This window comes from Gigantopelta aegis, chromosome 7 (assembly GCF_016097555.1).
Source record: "Gigantopelta aegis isolate Gae_Host chromosome 7, Gae_host_genome, whole genome shotgun sequence".
NCBI classification, from domain to species: Eukaryota; Metazoa; Mollusca; class Gastropoda; order Neomphalida; family Peltospiridae; genus Gigantopelta; species Gigantopelta aegis.
Window position 1 is genome coordinate 45445788 of NC_054705.1, and position 24074 is coordinate 45469861.

Genomic DNA, 24074 nt, shown 5'->3' on the forward strand with positions numbered 1-24074 from the left:
TATGATCAGAGTAAAGTAAACTATAGTCTGTCCCACACGGAACGCCTTATTTTTCATACTATGGTTGGTCCGGTAAGGGACTAACAAAAGCATCTAATAACGTCGAAATCCAAATAGCAACAAGGATTCTTATATGCACAGGACAGGACAGCACATACCACCGATTTACACCGAACTGTGAAACAACAAGAGGCCTCACTCACCCATGCTCTCTGTGTGGAAGCCTTGTTGTGGGAGGAGAAAACAGGTGAGGACCTTCTGTCCCGTGCGCTCGTCGAAATCCGTCTGAAACTTGAGCATTGGTTGAGCCTGGTTCTCCGACAGCCACAGCGCCTTCAGGTTCAGATTGGCTATCGTTATCGGCAGGTACTCGAGTCTAAAACAACAAATACATCAAGATAATGATAGAGACTTCAGGTTCAGATTGGCTATCGTTATCGGCAGGTACTCGAGTCTAAAACAACAAATACATCAAGATAATGATAGAGACTTCAGGTTCAGATTGGCTATCGTTATCGGCAGGTACTCGAGTCTAAAACAACAAATACATCAAGATAATGATAGAGACGTCAGGTTCAGATTGGCTATCGTTATCGGCAGGTACTCGAGTCTAAAACAACAAATACATCAAGATAATGATAGAGACGTCAGGTTCAGATTGGCTATCGTTATGGGCAGGTACTCGAGTCTAAAACAAATTAAATAGTCTTTAGTTAAAATCAGAAATAAAGAATTCAAGCTTAGATTGGCTATCAATAACTGGAAAATATACGAGTCCTAAAAACAAATTTGCCCAACTGAAAGGACAGATGCATACACACCAGTGTCTGTATTAAACAAAATACAATTCTGAGAATACATGTCCCCTTACCGGGCCCAACAAATGTTGGTATCTCCTAAGATCAAGGACCATAACTCTGTGAAACATTTGTAAATAACCATGAAAATCAAACTTGATCTGTAACAGAACTTAATGAAGCTATACACAAAATTTTAGCTCAGTATCTTGAAGCAAGTTGAAAAACCCCCAGATAGTGATGAAATCTAACAACTGACCTGTTTCCCGACACGTCCATCACCTGAAGTCGTGCGAGGTTCCCCAGCTCCTGCGGCAGTCGAAGGAGTTTATTGTCCCTTAGTGACAAGACACCGAGTTTAGTGCATTTACCCAGCTGGAAAACAAACACAAGCAAATAACAACAAACTCAATCAACTTTTACGGTATTCATGGGAAAGAAAAAAGAAGAAGAAGTAAAATGTTTATTTTGTTTAACGACACCACTAGAGCACATTGATTTATTAATCATCGGCTATTGGATGTCAAACATATGGTCATTTTGACAGTCAAAAAGAGAAAACCCGCTACATTTTTCCATTAGTAGCAAGAGATCTTTTATATATGCACTATCCCACAGACAGGATATCACATATGACGGCCTTTGATATACCAGTCGTGGTGCACTGGCTGGCACGAGAAACAGCCCTGTGGGCCCATCGACGAGGATCGATCCCAGACCGATCGCACATCAAGCGAGCGCTTTACCACTGGGCTATATTCCACCCACTAGTAGAGAAAGGTGCACTCAAGCGAGCTTGTTGCTTACCTCTAGAGGAATTTCCGTCAGTCGGTTCCGGTCAACGTTAAGATTGGATAAATTCTTTAACTTGCCCACAGTGATAGGCAGGTCCTGAAATGACAATATTTTTACATTTTTAAACCCCTGGTATTCAGGTACATGTTTAACCATATATATATACAACAGGGAACAGTTGTTCAAACATTAGTTAACCTTAATCAGTGCTTAAGAGAAATGTTCAAACCCAGAATTGAATAAAAATAAATAACAATTGAAAGATAATGTTGGAACTTGATTTAGGACAAACTAAATGTATCTATGCATATTCAAATCTAAAGTTTACTTTGTATTTGAGAAGAAATAAATAGAAGGAAAACATGACACTAATCCAGGGTTAAATTTAACTGTGTTTTGAACAACTGGGCCCTGATGTTTGACATAACCAGCACAGACACCTCCCCACACACACAGACACACCCAGACACAGACACAGACCAGAACAAACACACACACACACACCAGAACACACACAGACACAAAAATATACACATGCACACACTCACAATACAGTTTGTGTAAGAACATTTTAAGATAACAGACTCCAAAATGAAAATGGCACTGGACATACAAAAACCTCTGCAACCTAAGCAGTGCCAGTGTCTTAAAAATTTGGGGCGCCTGCAAACTTTTTATAACAGAACAAACACAAGAACAGTTTTAGGAGTGTATAAAATAGAGAACTTCTGAGTTTCATTCCTGCAATACTTCAGACTAAAAAACATTCATATTTAAACAAAACAAAACAACTCACCGTTAAAAGATTCTCTGTTAAAATGAGCTCTTGTAAATTATCACAGCTGAAAGAAGAGAATAACAATAATAACAATAATTTTCAAAAATCAACAAATTTAAGAGTGCTAAGTAATCTAGTTCCAGAAGACAGTTACTTATCAATAGGAAAGAAATATTTAATAACACCTCAACACATTATAAAGTGTTACTTAAAAAAAAAAAAAAGGTAGCAAGGAACATGTTACGTGCATTTTCCCCAACCCCACGGCAATCGGCAATGTCGCGTAGTTTTTAATTCGCCATAGCACCTTTTCCACTTGGACTATGTACATTTTTAATTTTCAAAGGCATGGTTTTTTGCCGTAAACATTTTCGTAATTGTAGGGGTTATTTTCCCTGCTATGGCACCCAGAGTTGAGCTTTAAAGACTCAGTGTGCAACGTAAGACCACAACACAGATTGTCCTCTCTCTCACCAACTACTAAACCATTGTCCTGGACAGACAACCCAAGGCCGAGTTCAGCCAAACCCAACAGAAAAACATCCACTAGATGGTTTATGCACTTCACACGGTAAACCAAATGGCCAAACCAAACTTATGTCCAATCCTTTTGTGTATTATATACAATAAAATATGTTTCAAACAAACAAACCAAATGGCCATTTCAGGAAACAATAAAATAGGTCGAAAAAGTTAGTGAAATGTTTGCTAGCTGAACTTGGGGTAGATCTATAGCTGAGAGGTGTGTGCCCAAGACAGTGTGCTTGAACGTTAATTGGATATAAAGCCCAGAAATCAAGTTAAGATAAAACAAACACATCTTACCTTCCAATATGTGGAGTCAGAGTCAACAGTCGGTTCTGGTCGATTTTTAATATAGTTAGCTTCTTCAAGAAACCTGGATGAATAATTAACAATAGTAAACAACAGTGTCCAGACAAAAAAGTATTCAGAAAGTACTGTTAAACCAATACACGTCCCCTACGAGGCCCAACAAAGTTTTGTTTCTCCTAAGTTCAACGGCAAGAACTCTGTCAAAAATGGGTAAATCGCCATGAAAGTCAAACTTGATCAGTAGCTGTACATGATATGGTTATACACAAAATTTCATCTGAATATCTTGAGGAATTTGCGAAACAAAGAGTCAGGAAAACTATATGTGGAACAGACGGACAAACATAGAGACAGACAGATGGACAGACAGAAAGACAGACAGGCAGAGAGACACACAGATGGACAGGCAGAGAGACAGACAGATGGACAGGCAGAGAGACAGACAAAGAGACAGACAGAGAAACAGACAGATGGGCAGTCAGAGAGACAGACAAATGGACAGGCAGAGAGACAGACAGATGGACAGGCAGAGAGACAGACAGATGGACAGTCAGAGAGACACAGAGAGACAGGCAGATAGACAAAGACACAGACAGATGGACAGACAGATGGACAGTCAGAAAGACAGACAGTCAGAGAGACAGACAGATGAACAGGCAGAGACAGACAGGCAGAGACAGACAGTCAGAGAGACAGACAGATGGACAGACAGAGAGACAAACAAATGGACAGACAGAGAAACAGACAGATGGACAAACTGAGAAACAGACAGATGGACAAACAGAGAGACAGACAGATGGACAGAAGGATGGAGATGAAAACCTATAGTCACCTCTGGGTTGGCCCGGTACGACACAAACAAAAACCCAGTTTATGATGGATTCCGACCATCACTGGGCACAGAAACGAAAAATCATTTCACATAATTTGATACCGTTAAGGAGGGTTTTTGCTAGAAAGAAATTTTTAGGTATGGCACTATGGAACTGAATATTTGCTGAATGCAACTGCAGTTGACAGGGAGTATTGGGGGGGGGGGGGGGGGGGGGGGCCTTCCCCAGAAAGAAAATGGGTTAGGTTTAGGGTCAGGTTTAAGGAAATCATACAGTAATAATAGGAGTCATTAATTTGGTCAAAAGGTTAACTTAAAAAAACTAAAATCAGCAAAGATATTTAGGTATGGCGCCATACCAATTTTACCCTCTGGCACAAACCCTGCGACAAATCAGTTTACGTGCATATCCCTTCTGACCACCGGCTCAGTTACTGAGTCTGTGTTAAACATCAGATGTGTTAGGTTTAAACACACTGTGTGTGTGTGTGTGTGCCTTACCGACTCCATCGGGCAGATACTCGATGTTGTTCTGCGACAGACTGAGGTCAGTCAGACTGACCAGTCCGCCGATCTCTGCGGGCAGATAATCCAGCTGGTTCTCCGAGATGTCCAGCTGTGTCAGTTTCTTCAGGTTGCCGATCTCCTGAAATACAGTGAAACACACTGTTCACTCGTCTGTCAAGGTACGACAAAGTCGTGAAACACACTGTTCACTCGTCTGTTGACGTACAACACAGTCGTGAAACACACCGCTCACTCATCTGTCGACGTATGACACAGTCGTGAAACACACCGTTCACTCGTCTGTCGACGTACGACAGTCGTGAAACACACCGTCCACTCGTCTGTCGACGTACGACACAATCGTGAAACACACCATTCACTCGTTCTTGTGACGTACGACAGTCGTGAAACACACCTCTCATTCGTCTGTCGACGTACGACACAGTCGTGAAACACACCGTTCACTCATCTGTCGACGTACGACACGGTCATGAAACACACCGCTCATTCGTCTGTTGACGTACGACACAGTCGTGAAACACACCGTTCACTCGTCTGTCAACGTACGACAGTCGTGAAACACACCGTTTACTCGTCTGTCGATATACGACACAGTCGTGAAACACACCATTCACTCGTCTGTCGACGTACGACGTAGTCATGAAACACACTGTTCACTCATCTGTCGACGTACAACACAGTTGTCTACCCGACCTTTAATGATTAAAATTACATATTAATTAGTTTAATAATTACATTTTAATGATTAAAATTTCATTTTAATTACAGTTTAATGATTAAAATTACACATTAATTACAGTTTAATGATTAATATAACATCTAATTACATTTTAATGATTAAAATTACACATTAATTACAGTTTAATTATTAATATATCTAATTACATTTTAATGATTAAAATTACATGCTAATTACATTTTAATGATTAAAATTACATACTAATAATATTTCAAGGATTAAAATTACATATTAATTACTTTTAATGATTAAAATTACATATTAATTACATTTTAATGATTAAAATCACATGTTAATTACATTTTAATGATTAAAATTACATGTTAATTACATTTTAATGATTAAAATTACACAATAATTACATTTTAATGATTGAAATTACATGTTAATTACAGTTTACTGATTAAAATTACATATTAATTACATTTTAATGATTAAAATTACAGATTAATTACATTTTAATGATTAAAATTACACACTAATTACATTTTAATGATTAAAATTACATATTAATTACATTTTAATGATTAAAATTACACACTAATTATATTTTAATTATTAAAATTAAATATTAATTACTTTTAATGATTAAAATTACACACTAATTATATTTTAATTATTAAAATTAAATATTAATTACTTTTAATGATTAAAATTACACACTAATTACATTTTAATGATTAAAATTACATTTTCTTGCTTAGAAATGCTTGATTGTCATATGTATTTCTGGTCATTCTAATGTCTGTATTAGCGAATAGTGAATGTTTACTTCCCAATCATTTATATCAATATGACAGTACAAAATTACTATGAAGTAAAATAAGTTGCATGATAGAAGCTGTCAAACTGGGACGAAAAGAAAGGAATATATCTGTTTAACCACAGATCAGAACATTTTAAATTATGGTAATTTCATTTTGTTCAATGACACCACTAGAGCACATTGACGTATTTATCATCGGCTACTGGATGTCAAACAGTTGGTAATTCTGACGTACAGTCTTCAGAAAGGAAACCCACTACATTTTTCCATCAGTAGCAAGGTATCTTTCATTTGCACTTTTCCAAAGACAGGACAGCACACATACCATGGCCTTCGATATACCAGTTGTGGAGCACTGGCTGGGACAGAAAAAAGTACAATCAGAGAATGGGTCCACCAAGGTGATTCGATCCTACGACGCAGCACCTCAAGCGAGCACTCTACCGACTGAGCTAAATCCTGGTCCTACCACTAGTTGGTGTCTAACATTTAGATATTTCAACATTTATCAGGAAGAAATGAGATGTATGTCCAAGGACAGAAAGGAGGGCAGGGAGGGGGAGGTTTTAAAAAAAAAAAACCTACTAACCTCTGGTAGCTCGGAGAGATCATTGGAGTCGAGCCAGAGTTCTTCCAGAGCTGGCAATGAACCCAGAGACGATGGCTGCAAGAAAAAATAGAACATGATATAACATTAGTTTACACTCACTTTAAATTGTGACGTTCACTGGTTATATGTCAGCCAATTACTACAGTACAGTTAAACTGTTACCACAGTCGGTGTGCAATTTTGGTTTAAAAAAATGAAAGTGTCATAGGGTCTCCCTGTTTACAAAGTTTTAGAGCCCGCCACCAACCCAGCGAACCCTGCCATGAGTCTCCACTAAATCTTTTGCATGAACCATGGATTGTGGTTTCCCAGGATTTTGAGATATATGGTAACTGTTTCATTTTGAAGAATCAGTGTAATTTGTACAAATAATTTGTTCGAGCCTTGGGCTCCCGGACTCTCCTCCAAATGGCACACTGACAGTAACCTATAGACAATACAGCAATAGCCAACAGACTGAACCGGCTAGAAAATATATACAATTTATTTTTTATTCATCTCATGCAGTCATGTTTCATTCATATACACCATATCTTGTTTTTCAAACAAAAACGCCCCCAAAAAACCTCATTAGGAATAGAATGTACATGTATGTTTGTCCACAAGTGACTGCCAGGTCATATGTCGGGAATTAATGTGCTTTAATGTTCAAACACAATTTCTGACCAGAGCCAGAAATAGTACTCAGAAGAAAAGGAGGTTGGGGGGGGGGGGGGGGGGGGGGGGGGGAAAGTGTAAAACATTTGAAATACATGTATTATGTATTTCCTTTACTTTTACACCATTTCCTGACCATCTTACATAGGTTATCTCCCTTTATTAGCTGCCATCCTGTTCCATGCTTCACAAGCATGATTTTCAATCTCAATAAAAAGATGAAATACATGGTGCTATAAATGTCCTATAGCACATATTTATTAACAAGCATGTGTGTTTAATGACACTCCACCATATCATTTAGGGGGCAGGACGTAGCCCAGTGGTATAGCACTCGCTTGATGCGCGGTCGCTTTAGGATCGATCCCCATCAGTGGGCACATTGGACTATTTCTAGTTCCAGCCAGTGCTCCACAACTGGTGTAACAAAAGGCTGTGGTATGTACTATCCTGACTGTGGCATGGTGCATATAAAAGATCCCTTGCTGCTAATCGAAAAGCGTGGACCATGAAGTGGCGACAGCGGGTTTCCTCTCTCTATATCTGTGTGGTCCTTAACCATATGTCTGACGCCATATAACCATAAATAAAATGTGCTGAGTGTGTCATTAAATAAAACATTTCCTTCCTTCCATATCAGTTAATCGCTGGCTACTAGCAAGGAATGTAATGTTAATAACACCCCTGTACTGGCTTAGTCAGCAGCGATTACAAAAGGAAAGATACGTTTGTCACCCCAGCACATTAATTTAACAGCAAATAGGAAAAGAAAGGAATATTTATTTAATGTCACCCCAGCACATGATTTAACCAGTAGTGACTAGGAAAGAAAGAAGTTTGTTTTGTTTAATGATACCACTAGAGCACATTGATTAATTAATCATCGGCTATTGATATCAAACATTTGGTAATTCTGACTCATCAGCAGAGGAAACCCACTACATGTTTCCTAAATGCATCAAGGGCATTTGTTTCCTTTTGTAAACACTGTTAAACTAAACAGACTTTTACATTATCACTACTCTCGTTTGCATGAACACACTACGTGTAACGATAGACATTTCATTAACCTGATATTAACAGCACCGTATTGCATGGTGTGAGACAACCCGAGGACAAGAGATTGATTTCTGTTTGTACCATACCACCGAGTCTTTGACCGCTGATTATATGAGCACACGTAATATACAAACAACAGACTTACTCAGTTACCGGTCAGCAGTTAAAGCCACAAGAGAACTAATGAGGTCAACAAACAAATCAATTATAACTGGCATCTATCATCGACCGCAGAACAGTTGGGGGTGGTGGGTGGGTGCAGTTCGGGGTGGTATGTGCGATTTGGTTTTGAGTGGGCATGGGGAAGCATGTCGCCTCCCCCACCCCTTAGCAGGATATGGCCCTCAAAATTTCTATTAACTAAGCCATTGCAGGCCAACTAATGAGGTCCAAAACCAATCCAATATAACTGGTATAGATCTATTATCGGCCGACCATAAATTTGAGCATGATTTGTTCAGCTGTAAGAGGTACGCTGTGTAAAAGGAGAGATCAGTCATCGCATTTGGACACCCCCCCCCCCCCCCCCCCCCCCTTTCAGAAATCCTGCATCCGCGCTTGGATTTGAGAGTACAAAATAAAAATAGGTGTTTCTAGGTCTGACCGAGTATTTGATACACTTTGACAATATAAACAGCCATTTCCTTACAATGAGATATCTTAAAATTACAATGCAGGGCACAATATTTCAAGAGAACTGTTCTGTTCGCGTGTCGGTTACGCAACTTTAAAATCATGTGAACATGGTTACACGATGAACAATTAATCAGAAGTCAAATTGAAAATCAGTATATTTTTTAAATATCTTTCAACCACCAATGTAGCATAGAACCGTAGTTCAAGTGTTTTACAATTAGATGGGTCTAACTGATCAGTTACTAGAACTATTTTAACATAACCAAACAATCGGTTACCTAAGTAAAACTCACGTGAACCGACTTTCGGTTACCTAAGATTTTGAAACACTGTCCCCTGCAATGTCACACAGACAAACATTAAAGACACAAAATCAAAGGACCATGGACTCTATATCATTGCTGCCGACGTCGAGAATTCTATTAATATTACAGTAAGATTAAAGAAGTAAGCACCGTACCATGGACTCTATCTCGTTGCTGCTGACGTCGAGAATTCTATTAATATTACAGTAAGATTAAAGAAGTAAGCACCGTACCATGGACTCTATCTCGTTGCTGCCGACGTCGAGAATTCTATTAATATTACAGTAAGATTAAAGAAGTAAGCACCGTACCAGGGACTCTATCTCGTTGCTGCCTACATCGAGAATGCGCAGTTTGACGAGAAACGAAAGTGTACGCGGAAGTTCTTTCAGTTGGTTCTCCCGCAGTTCCAGTGACTGAAGATTTGTTAAGCTGCAAAATAAACACAAAGTAATATTACTAATACAATGTAAACACAAAGTATTAAACAAAATTACTAATACAATGTAAACACAAAGTAGTAAACAAAATAATATTACTAATTAATACAATGTAAACACAAAGTAGTAAACAAAATAATATTACTAATTAATACAATGTAAACACAAAGTAATAAAACAACAGCAATAAACCCTAAGTAATATAATGAAAAAAGTTTGTTTTGTTTAACGACACTACTAGAGCACATTGATTTATTAATCATTGGCTAATGGATATAACAGTTGGTACACTTTTCCATTAGTAGCAAGGGATCTTTTATATGCCCCATCCCAGACAGGATAGCACATGCCACAGCCTTTGATATATCAGTCATGGTGCACTGACTGGAACAAGAAATAGAGCAATGGACCCACAGATGGGGATCAATCCCAAACCGACTGTGCATCGCACAAGTGCTTCACCACTGGGTTACATCCTACCCCTAAGCACTAAAGACAAAGTACATAGGAAACACAAGTGATACTAATAAATGAAACTCACACACACACACAAACACACACACACACACACACTCACACTCACACTCACACTCACACACACACACACACACACACACACACACTCACACACTCACACACACAAATAGGTCTGGACCACAGATTTTTTTATTTTTTTAAAATCACAAACCAGAGGAAGCAGGATGTGGGATATATTAAAACAAAACTGCAACAGCCCCCCCCCCCCTCCACCCCCAAATGTGATAAATTCTAGATAGCCCTAGGCATCTGATTTAGTATGCACGTTCAGACATGACAGCACATATATATATATATCAGTTGTGGGGCACTGGTTGGAACAGGAAAACACTGGGTTTACAGGAAGAAGTGTCAGGCCTTAGTTCTTAAACACTCACTATTAGAGCATTTTTTATCATTGAAATCAGACATTACTTGCATTTTATTATTTAGAATATCCATTTCCATACATTCAAAGTGTTTCTGGTCATCCTGGTGTTTGTAATACCATGAAATACATTGTTTGTTTTTTAATTCTAAAAATGTACAAGTGAGAAATCAGTGCTATGGAGACGAGCTGTAGTCTATTTACAGACGGTATCTTCCCACTTCAAGGTCAAAGACTCTTGTTTCACTTCATTGTTTACAATTTTATTGGGATGTGTTACAGGTTTGCAGATTAATCAAACTAAGTGTTAATTTTTAAGAGCTAAAGCTAAAAGTAGGAGCCTACAACTTTAAAAAGTCTCTCATAAATCTGAACCACTGATGAAGGAAGAAGGAAGGAAATGGTTTATTTAACGACGCACTCAACACATTTTATCCTGCAACCACTGTTTCTATTGACAGATTATGATGATGACCGATTAAAGTCATAAACGTATACTAGCAGATTATGACTTTTGACATCACCCATAGGACGCCACACGCATAGCTACATTACAAAATTGCTTACTTGACCTCTAGGTCATTGTACAATCTGGCAGAAATAACAAAAATAATAGCTTTTCTCCTTCATTTTTATGATCTGCAGGATAAAAATATTAACTAGTTACTGACGTCGAATATCTGCTTTATTCTGTGAAGGTAAGAATGGGAAATTACGCGAGGCTCTATTTATTTAAAGTTACATGTATATGGCGTCAGACATATGGATAAGGACCATACAGATATTGAGAGAGGAAACCCGCTGTCGCCACTTCATGGGCTACTCTTTTCAATTAGCAGCAAGGGATCTTTTATATGCATCATCCCATAGACAGGACAGCACATATCACGGCCTTTGATGTACCAGTCGTCGTGCACTGGCTGGAGCCAGAAACAGCCCAATGGGTCCACCGACAGGGATCGATCCCAGACCGACCGCGCATCAAGCAAGCGTTTTACCACTGGGTCTTGCCCCCGAAGCACCGACAAGAAACTGGGCCTAAAATTAAGTTCGGGCGAAAGTACACTGATCAAACGCACCACAGGTCTAAAAACATAATACAGCTTCCTATTATAAAGGTTGGCAAACACCTGTGGAGTTGGGCAGATACACATACGGTTGGTTAGCACGTGTTTGGAATGAATCAGAACCACCACAGAGTGATGTGCTAGTTTAGAAATGTTAATTGACCTCCCACAGCTTGACCATTAGTGATAACAGCTGCCAGACTTGTGAGAAAACAACAACACACATTCCTAGAATTTACAAGGTTAAATGTCGGTACGTGTACACATACATGTAGATGTTTGTACAATTTAAACATATATAAATACATGTAGCGGAACGATATCCACCTGTTACCCCCTATTATACTATTACATGTATAAAAAGGGAATGTCGCCCTAACCCAAAAACTAACCCTAACCCTAAATCTAAGTCTAACCCTAACCCTAAATCTAAGTCTAACCCTAACCCTAAAACTAAGTCTAACCCTAATCCAAACAATTGGGGAGGGGGGGGGGGGGGGGGGGCGGTGGCGGCGCCAACAGTCAGATATTTTATCCTGTAGAAATTGGGCAATTTATACAAATATCTGCTATAAATGACACACTAAATAACAAACACCTGTCTTTTAATATGAGCATTAAGAAAATCTTGTGTAATTAACCATCTACATGTATCTATAAAGAATACCAACCACCTGTCTGTAAAGAACAAAGATAATAACAATCTTTCTATAAAGAACATCTTGTATAATAACCACCTGTCTATAAAGAACACCTTACATTTCAACTTGTTTATAAAGAACATCTTATATTGCAACTTGTTTATAAAGAACATCTTATATTGCAACTTGTTTATAAAGAAAACCTTACATTACAACCTGTTTATAAAGAACACCTTATATTACAACTTGTTTATAAAGAACACCTAATATTACAACTTGTTTATAAAGAACATCTTATATTACAACTTGTTTATAAAGAACACCTAATATTACAATTTGTTTATAAAGAACACCTTAAATTACAACTTATTTATAAAGAACACCTAATATTACATCTTGTTTATAAAGAAAACCTTACATTACAACCTGTTTATAAAGAACACCTTATATTACAACTTGTTTATAAAGAACACCTTACATTACAACCTGTTTATAAAGAACACCTTATATTACAACTTGTTTATAAAGAACACCTAATATTACAATTTGTTTATAAAGAACACCTTAAATTACAACTTGTTTATAACTAACACCATATTACAACTTGTTTATAAAGAACACCGTATATTACAACTTGTTTATAAAGAACACCTTGCGCATGTATAACACTTGTCTATAAGGAATACATTGTATAACAACCACCTGTCGGTATATAACACCTTGTGTACCAACCTCTCTAAAGAACACCCCATATAACAACATCTGTCTATAAAGAATACCATGAATAACAACCACCTGTCTATAAAGGGACACAGTGTACAACAACTGTGTTAACAAATAGGGTATATGTTTTAATGGTTTGTGGTAATGTCAATATCAATAACCAGTGGCAAATTGTACATGTAGATAAGGTGTGACAACTTACTCTATAGTGAAACATAATACTTTGATATGAAACAGAGAGAGAGAGAGAGAGAGAGAGAGAGAGAGAGAGAGAGAGAAGACAGAGGGAGGAAAAAGGGATATATGTCTTGTAAAATGTCTCTAACTCACCTTGCGATGTCGTATGGCAGACATTTCAACTCTATGTCGTTCAGACCGAGATGAGTAAGATTGCGTAACTGAGTGAGGCCATCAGGAAGTCTGCAATGGAAAATTTTCACTTTTTAACAACACCCCAGCACATTTTAAAGCTATGGTTATTTGGTGTCCGACATACAGACTGTTGGACAAATCCACTAGCCCTCAGTCCTGGCTAGTGAATGTTTGATCAGAGCTAGTGAATTTGTGGTCAGGGCTATTGAATTTTTGGTCAGGGCTAGTGTATTTTTGGTCTGGACTAGTGTATTTATGGTCTGGGCTATTGAATTTTTGTCAGGGCTAGTGTATTTTTGGTCTGGGCTATTGAATTTCTGGTCTGGACTAGTGAATTTTTGGTCAGGGCTAGTGAATTTCTGGTCTGGACTAGTGAATTTCTAGTCAGGGCTAGCCAATGTTTGGTCTGGGCTAGTCAATTTCTGGTCTGGGCTAGTGACAGTTGTTAAATATATTACTATAATACACAGGGCACTAACCAAAGCTTCTGTTAGGGCTAGTGATTTTCTCAAACATTTGTTGAACATGGCTTGGTGGAGAAAGAGGGAACCCCTACTTGTAAAGCAGCAATGGCTTTTTTTAGTGTAATTTCCAAACAGCACAGGACATTACATACCACAGCCTTTGATGTAGCTGTTGCACCTATTGTACCTCAGGTGAGCTTGATATGTCACCTTGCCATCCCCACCCCCTGCCCTCAGAACACCTCTTGGGCAAAGTATCTATTGTCAATACAACCGATATGTATACATACCAGAATTCTCCCAATACCGGACATTTTTCATGGTCTCGTTTTAAAGCAAACCTCTCTAAACAGGATACCACTTAAAACTAGACTTGTCCTGTGGGTGTCTGGTTTAGAGGGGTTTCAATATATCATTAAACTCTATCTGGCCATTTATTTCCCCAACTCATTAGCAAAATTTATACATTTTCAAACGCCTCGTAAGATAAATGGTATCTCACAGGCACTCATAAAGTATTCACTACACAGCACACGCAGATTTCTATTGCTTACCATTGTAAGACAAGTTTATGGTATTCACCGGTCACTTACGTAGTATTCTCCGTATGGTATGCGTATGATAAAATAGCCGTACCTCATCAAGGGATTGCTGCTGAAATCCAAGACTTGCAGGTTTTTACAGAACTTGATATTCTCAGGAATCTCTTGAATTTCTGAAATTAGAAAACAAAGCAAACCTATCAACGTGTTATAGTGGTGGTTAAGCCATCAACTGCAAGGCACTTAGGTACTGTATATATAGTACATAGCAGTCAGCAGTATGATGGATGCGGGTTTCCATGAGGATTTATTTTTTCAGTGTACAGAGTTCTGTGATTCTCTCCGCTTAGAAATTAGACATATAATTAGCTCTAGCACCTGGTAAACAAAGGAAATGCTTTATTTAACGACACACTCAACACATCTTATTTACTGTTATATGGCATCGGACACATGGTTAAGGACCACATGTATATTGAGGGAGGAAACCCGCTGTTGTCACTTCATGGGCTACTCTTTTCGATTAGCAGCAAGGGATCTTTTATATGCACCATCCCATACAGGATAGCACATACCACAGCCTTTGATGTACCGTGGTGGTGCAGTGGCTGGAGCGAGAAATATCCCAATGAGCCCACTGACGGGAATCTATCAAGCGAGCGCTTTACCACTGGGCTACGTAATACTGCTTGAATTTAAAACCAGGACAAGACAAGATAGAAGACGTACATCATAACATACATGCACATTTTACACAGGACAAGTAAAAATAGATGAGACACTTGTGCTAAAGGACAAGAAAAAAATAGACAAGACACTTGTGCTATAGGACAAGTTCATTTTTAGAGCAAATGTTGAGCCCTTATTAGGGCTTGAAATGGATATAAATTATGGCCTGCTGTTGTTTTTTGTGTTAATTTTTTGTGTTAATTTTTAGATCAGGCCAAAGGAAATATGTCTTACAAAGACAAAATATGACCTGCAGTAAATAAATCTTGACAGCATGGGATGAGGGAAGGGTTTGGAATCATGTTTGTGTGTGTGTGTGTGTGTGGGGGGGGGGGGGGGGATTATGACCTCTGAGATGTATTCTTGAGCATTATGGAATTAAAATATTCTTCAAAAAAAGTAGGGGAACCTGAAATATTAGTGTTAATATCAAATATCAACTATTAGAACGAACATATGTTTTTGACCACAGACATCCTAGTAAAGCACATTCCATAGTTTGCATGTGCATCACGCAGTTGCCTAGTACAAGTGTGTGGGGTGTCATTCTCGATTTTGACCATTTCCAGGAAGGTCGATTAATCATTGTGGAACATTATTTCTGTCAATCTTTTTCATTCTGTTGATCATACAGTTGTTATTGTTTGTTTTTAGTAATTTTTATTGTTTGAATTTGCGATTTACTAATAAAAAAAAGTGAACTTACAAATTTCACGTCTGACCCCAATCATCCTTCAAGATCTTTGATGTTCATAAAACCTCCTGTAACACTTAACTACCGGTTGTAATGTTTGCCCAGTTAATTCACTATTATCATATAACCATTCCCCACAGCTAATATACCTTACAATTTTGGAAATTGTAAATTCTTATTAGAGTTCCCCTATGTTTTTTTGAAGAGTATGTAACAGAATCACAAGCTACTGAAACCTAGCAGATGAGATAATTGCAGTGTGCAATTTTTGAGGAGAGTCCTGAAGCCCGAGGCTAGCAAAAACCATGTAGAACTCTCTAGCTTGACTAGCATATAAGCCTGCATGGCTCGTAAAAGTTATCTGTACAAATTACATTGATTCTTCGAAATGACACAGTCAACATATATCTTAAAATCCTGGGAAAGCAGTCTTGAATAGCGATCTTTTCCATGGTTTCATGCAAAACATTTAGTGTGTTTTCTGTTCTACTGGAGATGCACAGCATGGTTCGCTGGGTTGGTGGCGAATTCTAAAGATCTGCAAACAGGGAGTCCTTATGACACTTAATTTTTTTTAACCAAAATCGCACACTGCAATCATTTGTTGAAAATTGACCTGTAAATTTAGCGGGAATGGCAGTACCTGTAGGTGAGTTTCTATTTCAACTGATAAAGTTTGTTTTGTTTAATGACACCACTACAGCACAGATTTATTAATCATCGGCTATTGGATGTCAAACATTTGGTAATTCTGACATATAGTCTTAGAAAGGAAACCCGCTATATTTCCCATTAGTAGCAAAGGATACTTTATATGCACTATCCCACAGACAGGATAGCACATACCATGGTCTTCAATATACCAGACATGGTGTACTGGCTGGAATGAGAAATAGCCCAATGGGTCCACTGACAACGATCGATTTTATACTGGCTGTACATCAGGCGAGTGCCAAATGCTATGTCTACAAAATGGACCATTTATTTTTTTTGCTTTTTGCAGGTCACTAATTTCGAGCCCTGCCACTGTGGCTGTAGCCAGCCTCAAAGAAACTTCACCAAATGACTAACCTTGACGACCTTGTTTAGTTGTTATTGGCATCCATTTCCCACGGGATGCTAGCAGATTTGTCAATTACCATGAGGACAGACTTAACAAATAATTTGATACGTTTCAAGAAAATCACCACAGAACAGGTTCGTGTGTGTACGTATCGGATATATCAATATTTCATGACCACTAACAAGGTGAAGTGTCGTTTCAGTAACTAACCATTCTGCATTTAGTGTAAATTATGCATAAATAGTCTGCAGAGCTAGCCTTTCCAGACTTGTTTCAGTCAAAAATAGTAAACACTGTAGACTAATAGTAATAGTGTTTATGTATGTAACAGAAAGAAAGAATTGTTTTATTTAACAACATACTCAACACATTTTATTTAGGGTTATATGGCATCAGTCATATGGTTAAGGACCACACAGATATTGAGAGAGGAAACCCGCTGTCGCCACTTCATGGGCTACTCTTTTTTGATTAGCAGCAAAAGATCTTTTATATGCACCATCCCACAGACAGGGTACTACATACCACAGCCTTTATTACACCAGATGTGGAGCAATGGCTGGAACAAGAAATAGCCCAATGGGCCCACCAACAGGGATCGATCCCAGACAGACTGCGCATCGTGCAAACGCTTTACCACTGGGCTATGTCCCACCCATTGTATGTAACAGACATACACAGGGAACATTTTATCCCCAACATTTTGATAGCAACATTTCTAGTTAGTTGACAATTGATTAGCAACTACTGTTTAATTAAATTTTTAAATTGAGTAGCGATCTCTGAAATTTACATAGCATAGACACAATACTGAACAAAATGTTCTCTGATTCACATGTATGTACAAAGTTTGTTTTGTTTAATGACACCACTAGAGCACATTGATTTAGTAATCATTGACTACTGATGTCGTTAAGATACTTTGGGATTCCATCCAACAATCTTACGTCTCCTCCTGGAGCACTGAATTCTAGTATCTTCACAGCCTGCATATTGTATATATACATATATATATATATATATATATATATATGTACAACGGGCGGGACGTAGCCCAGTGGTAAAGCGCTCGCTTGATGCACGGTTGGCTTAGGATTGATCCCCGTTGGTGGGCCATATTGGGCTATTTCTTGTTCCAGCCATTGCACCAAGACTGGTATATCAAAGGCTGTGGTATGTACTATCCTGTCTGTGGAATGGTGCATATAAAAGATCCCTTGCTACTAATGGAAAAATGTTGCGGGTTTCATCTCTAAGTGTCACCATTACAAAATGTTTGACACCCAATAATCGATGATTAATATATCAATGTGCTCTAGTGGTGTCGTTAAACAAAACAAACTTAACTTTAACTCTTTTTTCCAAATGTGTTGGTCTTTAAAGAACCTTAATTATTCTACAGTGTGCATGTATGTCAATAGAGGATATTTCGTGTTTTTTGTCAAATATGATTTATATTTCATCGAGTGAAGTTTGCAATCATATCTCACGAGTCGTGCTTGATATAAATCATATTAAAATTTTGAGATAAAAACACGAAAATTTCTATTTATTATATAACTTTTGACAATTTACCTTTATTTTTAAAATGCCAGTAGCAAAATAGTTCCGGCTTTCTTATAGTGAAGATAAGACTTTCTACAGTGACGATAACACATTTTAGAGTGAAATAGTGAAATTTTCACTCAAAAATGTGTTTATTGTCACTGAGTGATACACTTTTATTTCACTGATATTTTAAGATATTTCACTAACGTGATATAATAATGTGTTTTACATACAGTAGAGAAACCAATAATACATTAATACCTTTTTTCTTTTCTTTTCTCTTCTTTTCAAAACACAGAATTATGTGTTTCTCTAAATATCACCACACTGTTATTTATTAGACCTGGGATTTGGCTAAACGGTCGTGTATCCGCGGACTAGAACAAGTGGTCAGATGATCGATGCATTTAGTAAACCCTTGGGTTTTCCCCAGTTGCACGTACATCTGATCTACACACCGTACATCTCCACAATCTCAAGGTCTCACTCCACTTACTCAGCAAAACATTTTGTTCAATATCGCCATCACGCTTCGCGCTATGCAGACCTCACAGATCAATAATTCTAAAATGCAGGGCTTGAACCTACCGGCGGCATCGACAGCAATTGCCGTCGTTGAGATAAAAATTGCCGTAGGTAGAGAACATCACCGATGGCACTTTTGTGCCGTCGGTAAAGCTCCTCAACAATGGCGAAATGTATACACCTGGTGTACATTATCTGCCAATATTTAACGCTTGCACATTTAAAAAATGTCTACATATAACAAGATAGCCTTTCAGTCAGGTTTATTTCCTGCAAATGTCACTTTAAAAAAAATTGCCAAAGGCAGGTTTAAAATTGCCGTCGGTGGACTGTTTCACCCATTGCAATTCTTTTTAAAATTGCCATGGGAGACAAATTCTTAAGTTCGGGCCCTGAAAATGTTAAATAGTAGCTGCATGTGGATGTCTCCAATTAAAATGTTGAATACAAAATGATGCCTGCTAATGCATTATCATTATAAAAATTGGTATTATAATAATTAATAGATATGAAGGATATATATGATGTACACATGTATGTGGGTAAAAACAAGTCTGAATAATGCACAAAACTCCTGTCGTCGTCGGCGGCATCATCTACAAAGGGGGGCAGGATTTAGCTCAGTTGGTTGGGCGCACGTCTGAGGTGCTTGCGTCGCAGGATCGAACCACCTCGGTAGATCCATTCAAAGATTGTTTATTTTCCACTCCACTCTCATCCTGACTTCCTTGTCCCCTTTCCCGTCCTTTTCTCAACTGCCCTTCATCTTCCTCATTAATTGCCTCCCTTTAAATTTCCTTCCCTTTATTTTCCTCTAAATTTCTTTACCTTTATCTTCTCTTTCTTACCCTCTTTTTGATTCCTCCATACCCCCCCCCCCCCCCGTCTGATCATGACCCCAAAACACAGCAACAGTAGATTCTTCTTCCATTCCATTTACATGTATCAACTGTTCAGTTGTTTTCTTTTTAGAGACACATTTTTTATAAAACAATACACATGTGTTTCCTGAATGATGCTACATACAGTAACATACAGTTGATCCAAACATTTTGCCTGACAGACAGCCACTAACATCCGTCCATCTGTCTGTGTGTCCTTCCATATGTTAGTCTGTGTTCCCTTATGTCTGTCTGTGTGTCTTTCCATCTGTTGGTTGGTCTGTCTTTCTTTCTGTCGGTCTGTGTGCCCTTCTGTCTGTTGGTCGGTCTGTCTTTTTTCCTGTCGGTCTGTGTACCATTCTGTGTCTATTTGTCTTTCTTTCTGCTCTTCAGTCGTTCTGTCTGTCTCTCTGTGTGCCCTTCTGTCTGTCCTTCTATCCATTTCTGTTTCTGTCTGTCTTTCTCAAGGACCATTTGCATGTACACAACTATTCACTAGACACATATATATACATAAAATTCTTCTGTAGAGATCAGAGTCACAGTACATCATGGTGTACTTGTAGATAAGATAAACTTTACTACATGCATATCTGTGTACCATTCTGTGTCTGTTTGTCTCTCTTTCTGCTCTTCAGTCTTTCTGTCTGTCTTTCTGTGTGCCCTTCTGTCTGTCCTATCCATTTCTGTTTCTGTCTGTCTTTCTCAAGGACCATTTGCATGTACACAACTATTCACTAGACACATATACATACATAACATTCTTCTGTAGAGATCAGAGTCACAGTACATCATGGTGTACTTGTAGATAAGATAAACTTTACTACATGCATATCTGCATTCCACGCTGAGAATGTGAACCATTAGAGGGGTAAGGGACATGAACATCTATGTGTCTACATATATGTGTGTAATTCACATGTTTACTGCAGCAGGCAATCACACCACGCAGCCATTCATAACAGCACGCTTGTTCAAGTACCAGTAAAATATATAAACAACCACCTCCCAAATACATAAACAAGAGTACTGGTTAGGTACATGATACACCCATCAGGAGTTTGATGGAAAACCATATCTGTATTAATGAATATGTTATTGGTATGATTCAAGTCTAATTATATGAAAGTTTTGCAATGGGATGGATGAACAGTGTGTTTTGGACCAACAACCAACACAAGTTGTTCCTACATGTGGTTTGATTATCTTGTATTCATCTGTATGCAAGATATGATTTGGACAAGGATTTACTGTTATGTGCAGTAGACCATGAAAAGTAGGTCACAGTGACTAGTAATAAAACAGGACACACCACCATTCAAAGCTGTTCTCACATGTGAGGTTTGATGGTCCTGTATGCATCTGTATGCAAGATATGGTCTGGACAAGGATTTACAAGAAAACGTTGACAGACAGACGTACGGACGGACAAACAACACCAGACCATTATATGACCCATCATTGATAGGCGTAAAAAAAAAAAGTATGCTTGTTCCCTTACAAGTAAAACATAAATACCTCCCCCCCAAAAAAAAAACCAACCTCCCCCCTCCACAAAAACAAGCATGCTTAGTCTCTTACTAGTAAAACATATAAACAATCACCTCAAAAAAAAAAAAAAAAAAAAAAATCTTTGGAATTAAATGTCTCGCATACCATAAACATAGTTGCATCCCTACATGTAGATATTCATCTCATTGCAGCGTATTAACAAACATTATTTTAAAAACCTAACATCAGATGGAAAAAAAAATCTTTTACAAAACCAAACTATACATGTATGTACCCAGCATAAGATCTACCTGCAAAATCAATGTGCTCTAGTGGTGTTATAAAACAACTTTAACGTAACAGGGTTTCCGCCAGAAAGAAATTTTTGGGTATGGTGCTATGGAATTGAATATTTAAATGTGTGTAGGGGGTAAGGGGGGCCACCCCCAGAAACTTTAAAGAAAATGGGTTCAGTTTAGTTTAGGGTCATACAGTAATGATAAGAGTAATTAATTTTGTCAAAAACTTACAAAAAAATCTTTTAAAAATCTGCAAAACAATTTGGGTATGGCACCATACCTGTTTTACCCTCTGGCAGAAACCCTGCAGTGCACCAGTAAGAACTACACGTTCAGATACCAAGTATGTCAGACGACTCTCCGACTACAGGTATATATAATATACTGCCGGGCAAAGACATTTACGTGCCCCCCATCAGCAAGTGACAAAAGCAGCCGTTTTAATTACTAAAGCTTCCCATTTTGCCAGTCCATTGATGAGGATCGAGATCAATAGCACAGAGCCGTGTTAATAAACTAGTGTTTTCATCTTCTTCATGTCAGGGGTGAGACGTAGCCCAGTGGTAAAGCTTCCCATTTTGCCAGTCCATCGATCAGGATTGAGATCAACCAGAGCCGTGTTAATAAACTAGTGTTTTCATCTTCTTCATGTCAGGGGTGAGACGTAGCCCAGTGGTAAAGCTTCCCATTTTGCCAGTCCATCGATGAGGATCGAGATCAATAGCACAGAGCCGTGTTAATAAACTAGTGTTTTCATCTTCTTCATGTCAGGGGTGAGACGTAGCCCAGTGGTAAAGCTTCCCATTTTGCCAGTCCATCGATGAGGATGGAGATCAATAGCACAGAGCCGTGTTAATAAACTAGTGTTTTCATCTTCTTCATGTCAGGGGTGAGACGTAGCCCAGTGGTAAAGCTTCCCATTTTGCCAGTCCATCGATGAGGATCGAGATCAATAGCACAGAGCCGTGTTAATAAACTAGTGTTTTCATCTTCTTCATGTCAGGGGTGAGACGTAGCCCAGTGGTAAAGCTTCCCATTTTGCCAGTCCATCGATGAGGATCGAGATCAATAGCACAGAGCCGTGTTAATAAACTAGTGTTTTCATCTTCTTCATGTCAGGGGTGAGACGTAGCCCAGTGGTAAAGCTTCCCATTTTGCCAGTCCATCGATGAGGATCGAGATCAATAGCACAGAGCCGTGTTAATAAACTAGTGTTTTCATCTTCTTCATGTCAGGGGTGAGACGTAGCCCAGTGGTAAAGCTTCCCATTTTGTCAGTCCATCGATGAGAATCGAGATCAATAGCACAGAGCCGTGTTAATAAACTAGTGTTTTCATCTTCTTCATGTCAGGGTTGAGACGTAGCCCAGTGGTAAAGCTTCCCATTTTGCCAGTCCATCGATGAGGATGGAGATCAATAGCACAGAGCCGTGTTAATAAACTAGTGTTTTCATCTTCTTCATGTCAGGGTTGAGACGTAGCCCAGTGGTAAAGCTTCCCATTTTGCCAGTCCATCGATGAGGATGGAGATCAATAGCACAGAGCCGTGTTAATAAACTAGTGTTTTCATCTTCTTCATGTCAGGGTTGAGACGTAGCCCAGTGGTAAAGCTTCCCATTTTGCCAGTCCATCGATGAGGATGGAGATCAATAGCACAGAGCCGTGTTAATAAACTAGTGTTTTCATCTTCTTCATGTCAGGGTTGAGACGTAGCCCAGTGGTAAAGCTTCCCATTTTGCCAGTCCATCGATGAGGATGGAGATCAATAGCACAGAGCCGTGTTAATAAACTAGTGTTTTCATCTTCTTCATGTCAGGGTTGAGACGTAGCCCAGTGGTAAAGCTTCCCATTTTGCCAGTCCATCGATGAGGATGGAGATCAATAGCACAGAGCCGTGTTAATAAACTAGTGTTTTCATCTTCTTCATGTCAGGATTGAGACGTAGCCCAGTGGTAAAGCTTCCCATTTTGCCAGTCCATCGATGAGGATGGAGATCAATAGCACAGAGCCGTGTTAATAAACTAGTGTTTTCATCTTCTTCATGTCAGGGTTGAGACGTAGCCCAGTGGTAAAGCTTCCCATTTTGCCAGTCCATCGATGAGGATGGAGATCAATAGCACAGAGCCGTGTTAATAAACTAGTGTTTTCATCTTCTTCATGTCAGGGGTGAGACGTAGCCCAGTGGTAAAGCTTCCCATTTTGCCAGTCCATCGATGAGGATGGAGATCAATAGCACAGAGCCGTGTTAATAAACTAGTGTTTTCATCTTCTTCATGTCAGGGGTGAGACGTAGCCCAGTGGTAAAGCTTCCCATTTTGCCAGTCCATCGATCAGGATCGAGATCAATAGCACAGAG

General features: G+C 38.6%; 1 protein-coding gene across 1 annotated transcript in view; it reads right to left on the reverse strand.

Annotated features, from left to right (window-relative positions):
* Positions 1 to 24074, reverse strand: part of LOC121377757 (protein scribble homolog) — a 130043-nt gene that overhangs the window by 84236 nt on the left and 21733 nt on the right. Inside the window, exons 3-12 of the mRNA XM_041505844.1 lie at positions 14584 to 14662; positions 13442 to 13531; positions 9648 to 9768; positions 6659 to 6733; positions 4538 to 4682; positions 3196 to 3268; positions 2389 to 2434; positions 1605 to 1688; positions 1057 to 1172; positions 204 to 376 (exon numbers count right to left, since the gene is read on the reverse strand). Of these exons, the coding sequence (XP_041361778.1) occupies positions 204 to 376; positions 1057 to 1172; positions 1605 to 1688; positions 2389 to 2434; positions 3196 to 3268; positions 4538 to 4682; positions 6659 to 6733; positions 9648 to 9768; positions 13442 to 13531; positions 14584 to 14662 (1002 nt within the window). The remainder of the gene's footprint in view (positions 1 to 203; positions 377 to 1056; positions 1173 to 1604; positions 1689 to 2388; positions 2435 to 3195; positions 3269 to 4537; positions 4683 to 6658; positions 6734 to 9647; positions 9769 to 13441; positions 13532 to 14583; positions 14663 to 24074) is intronic.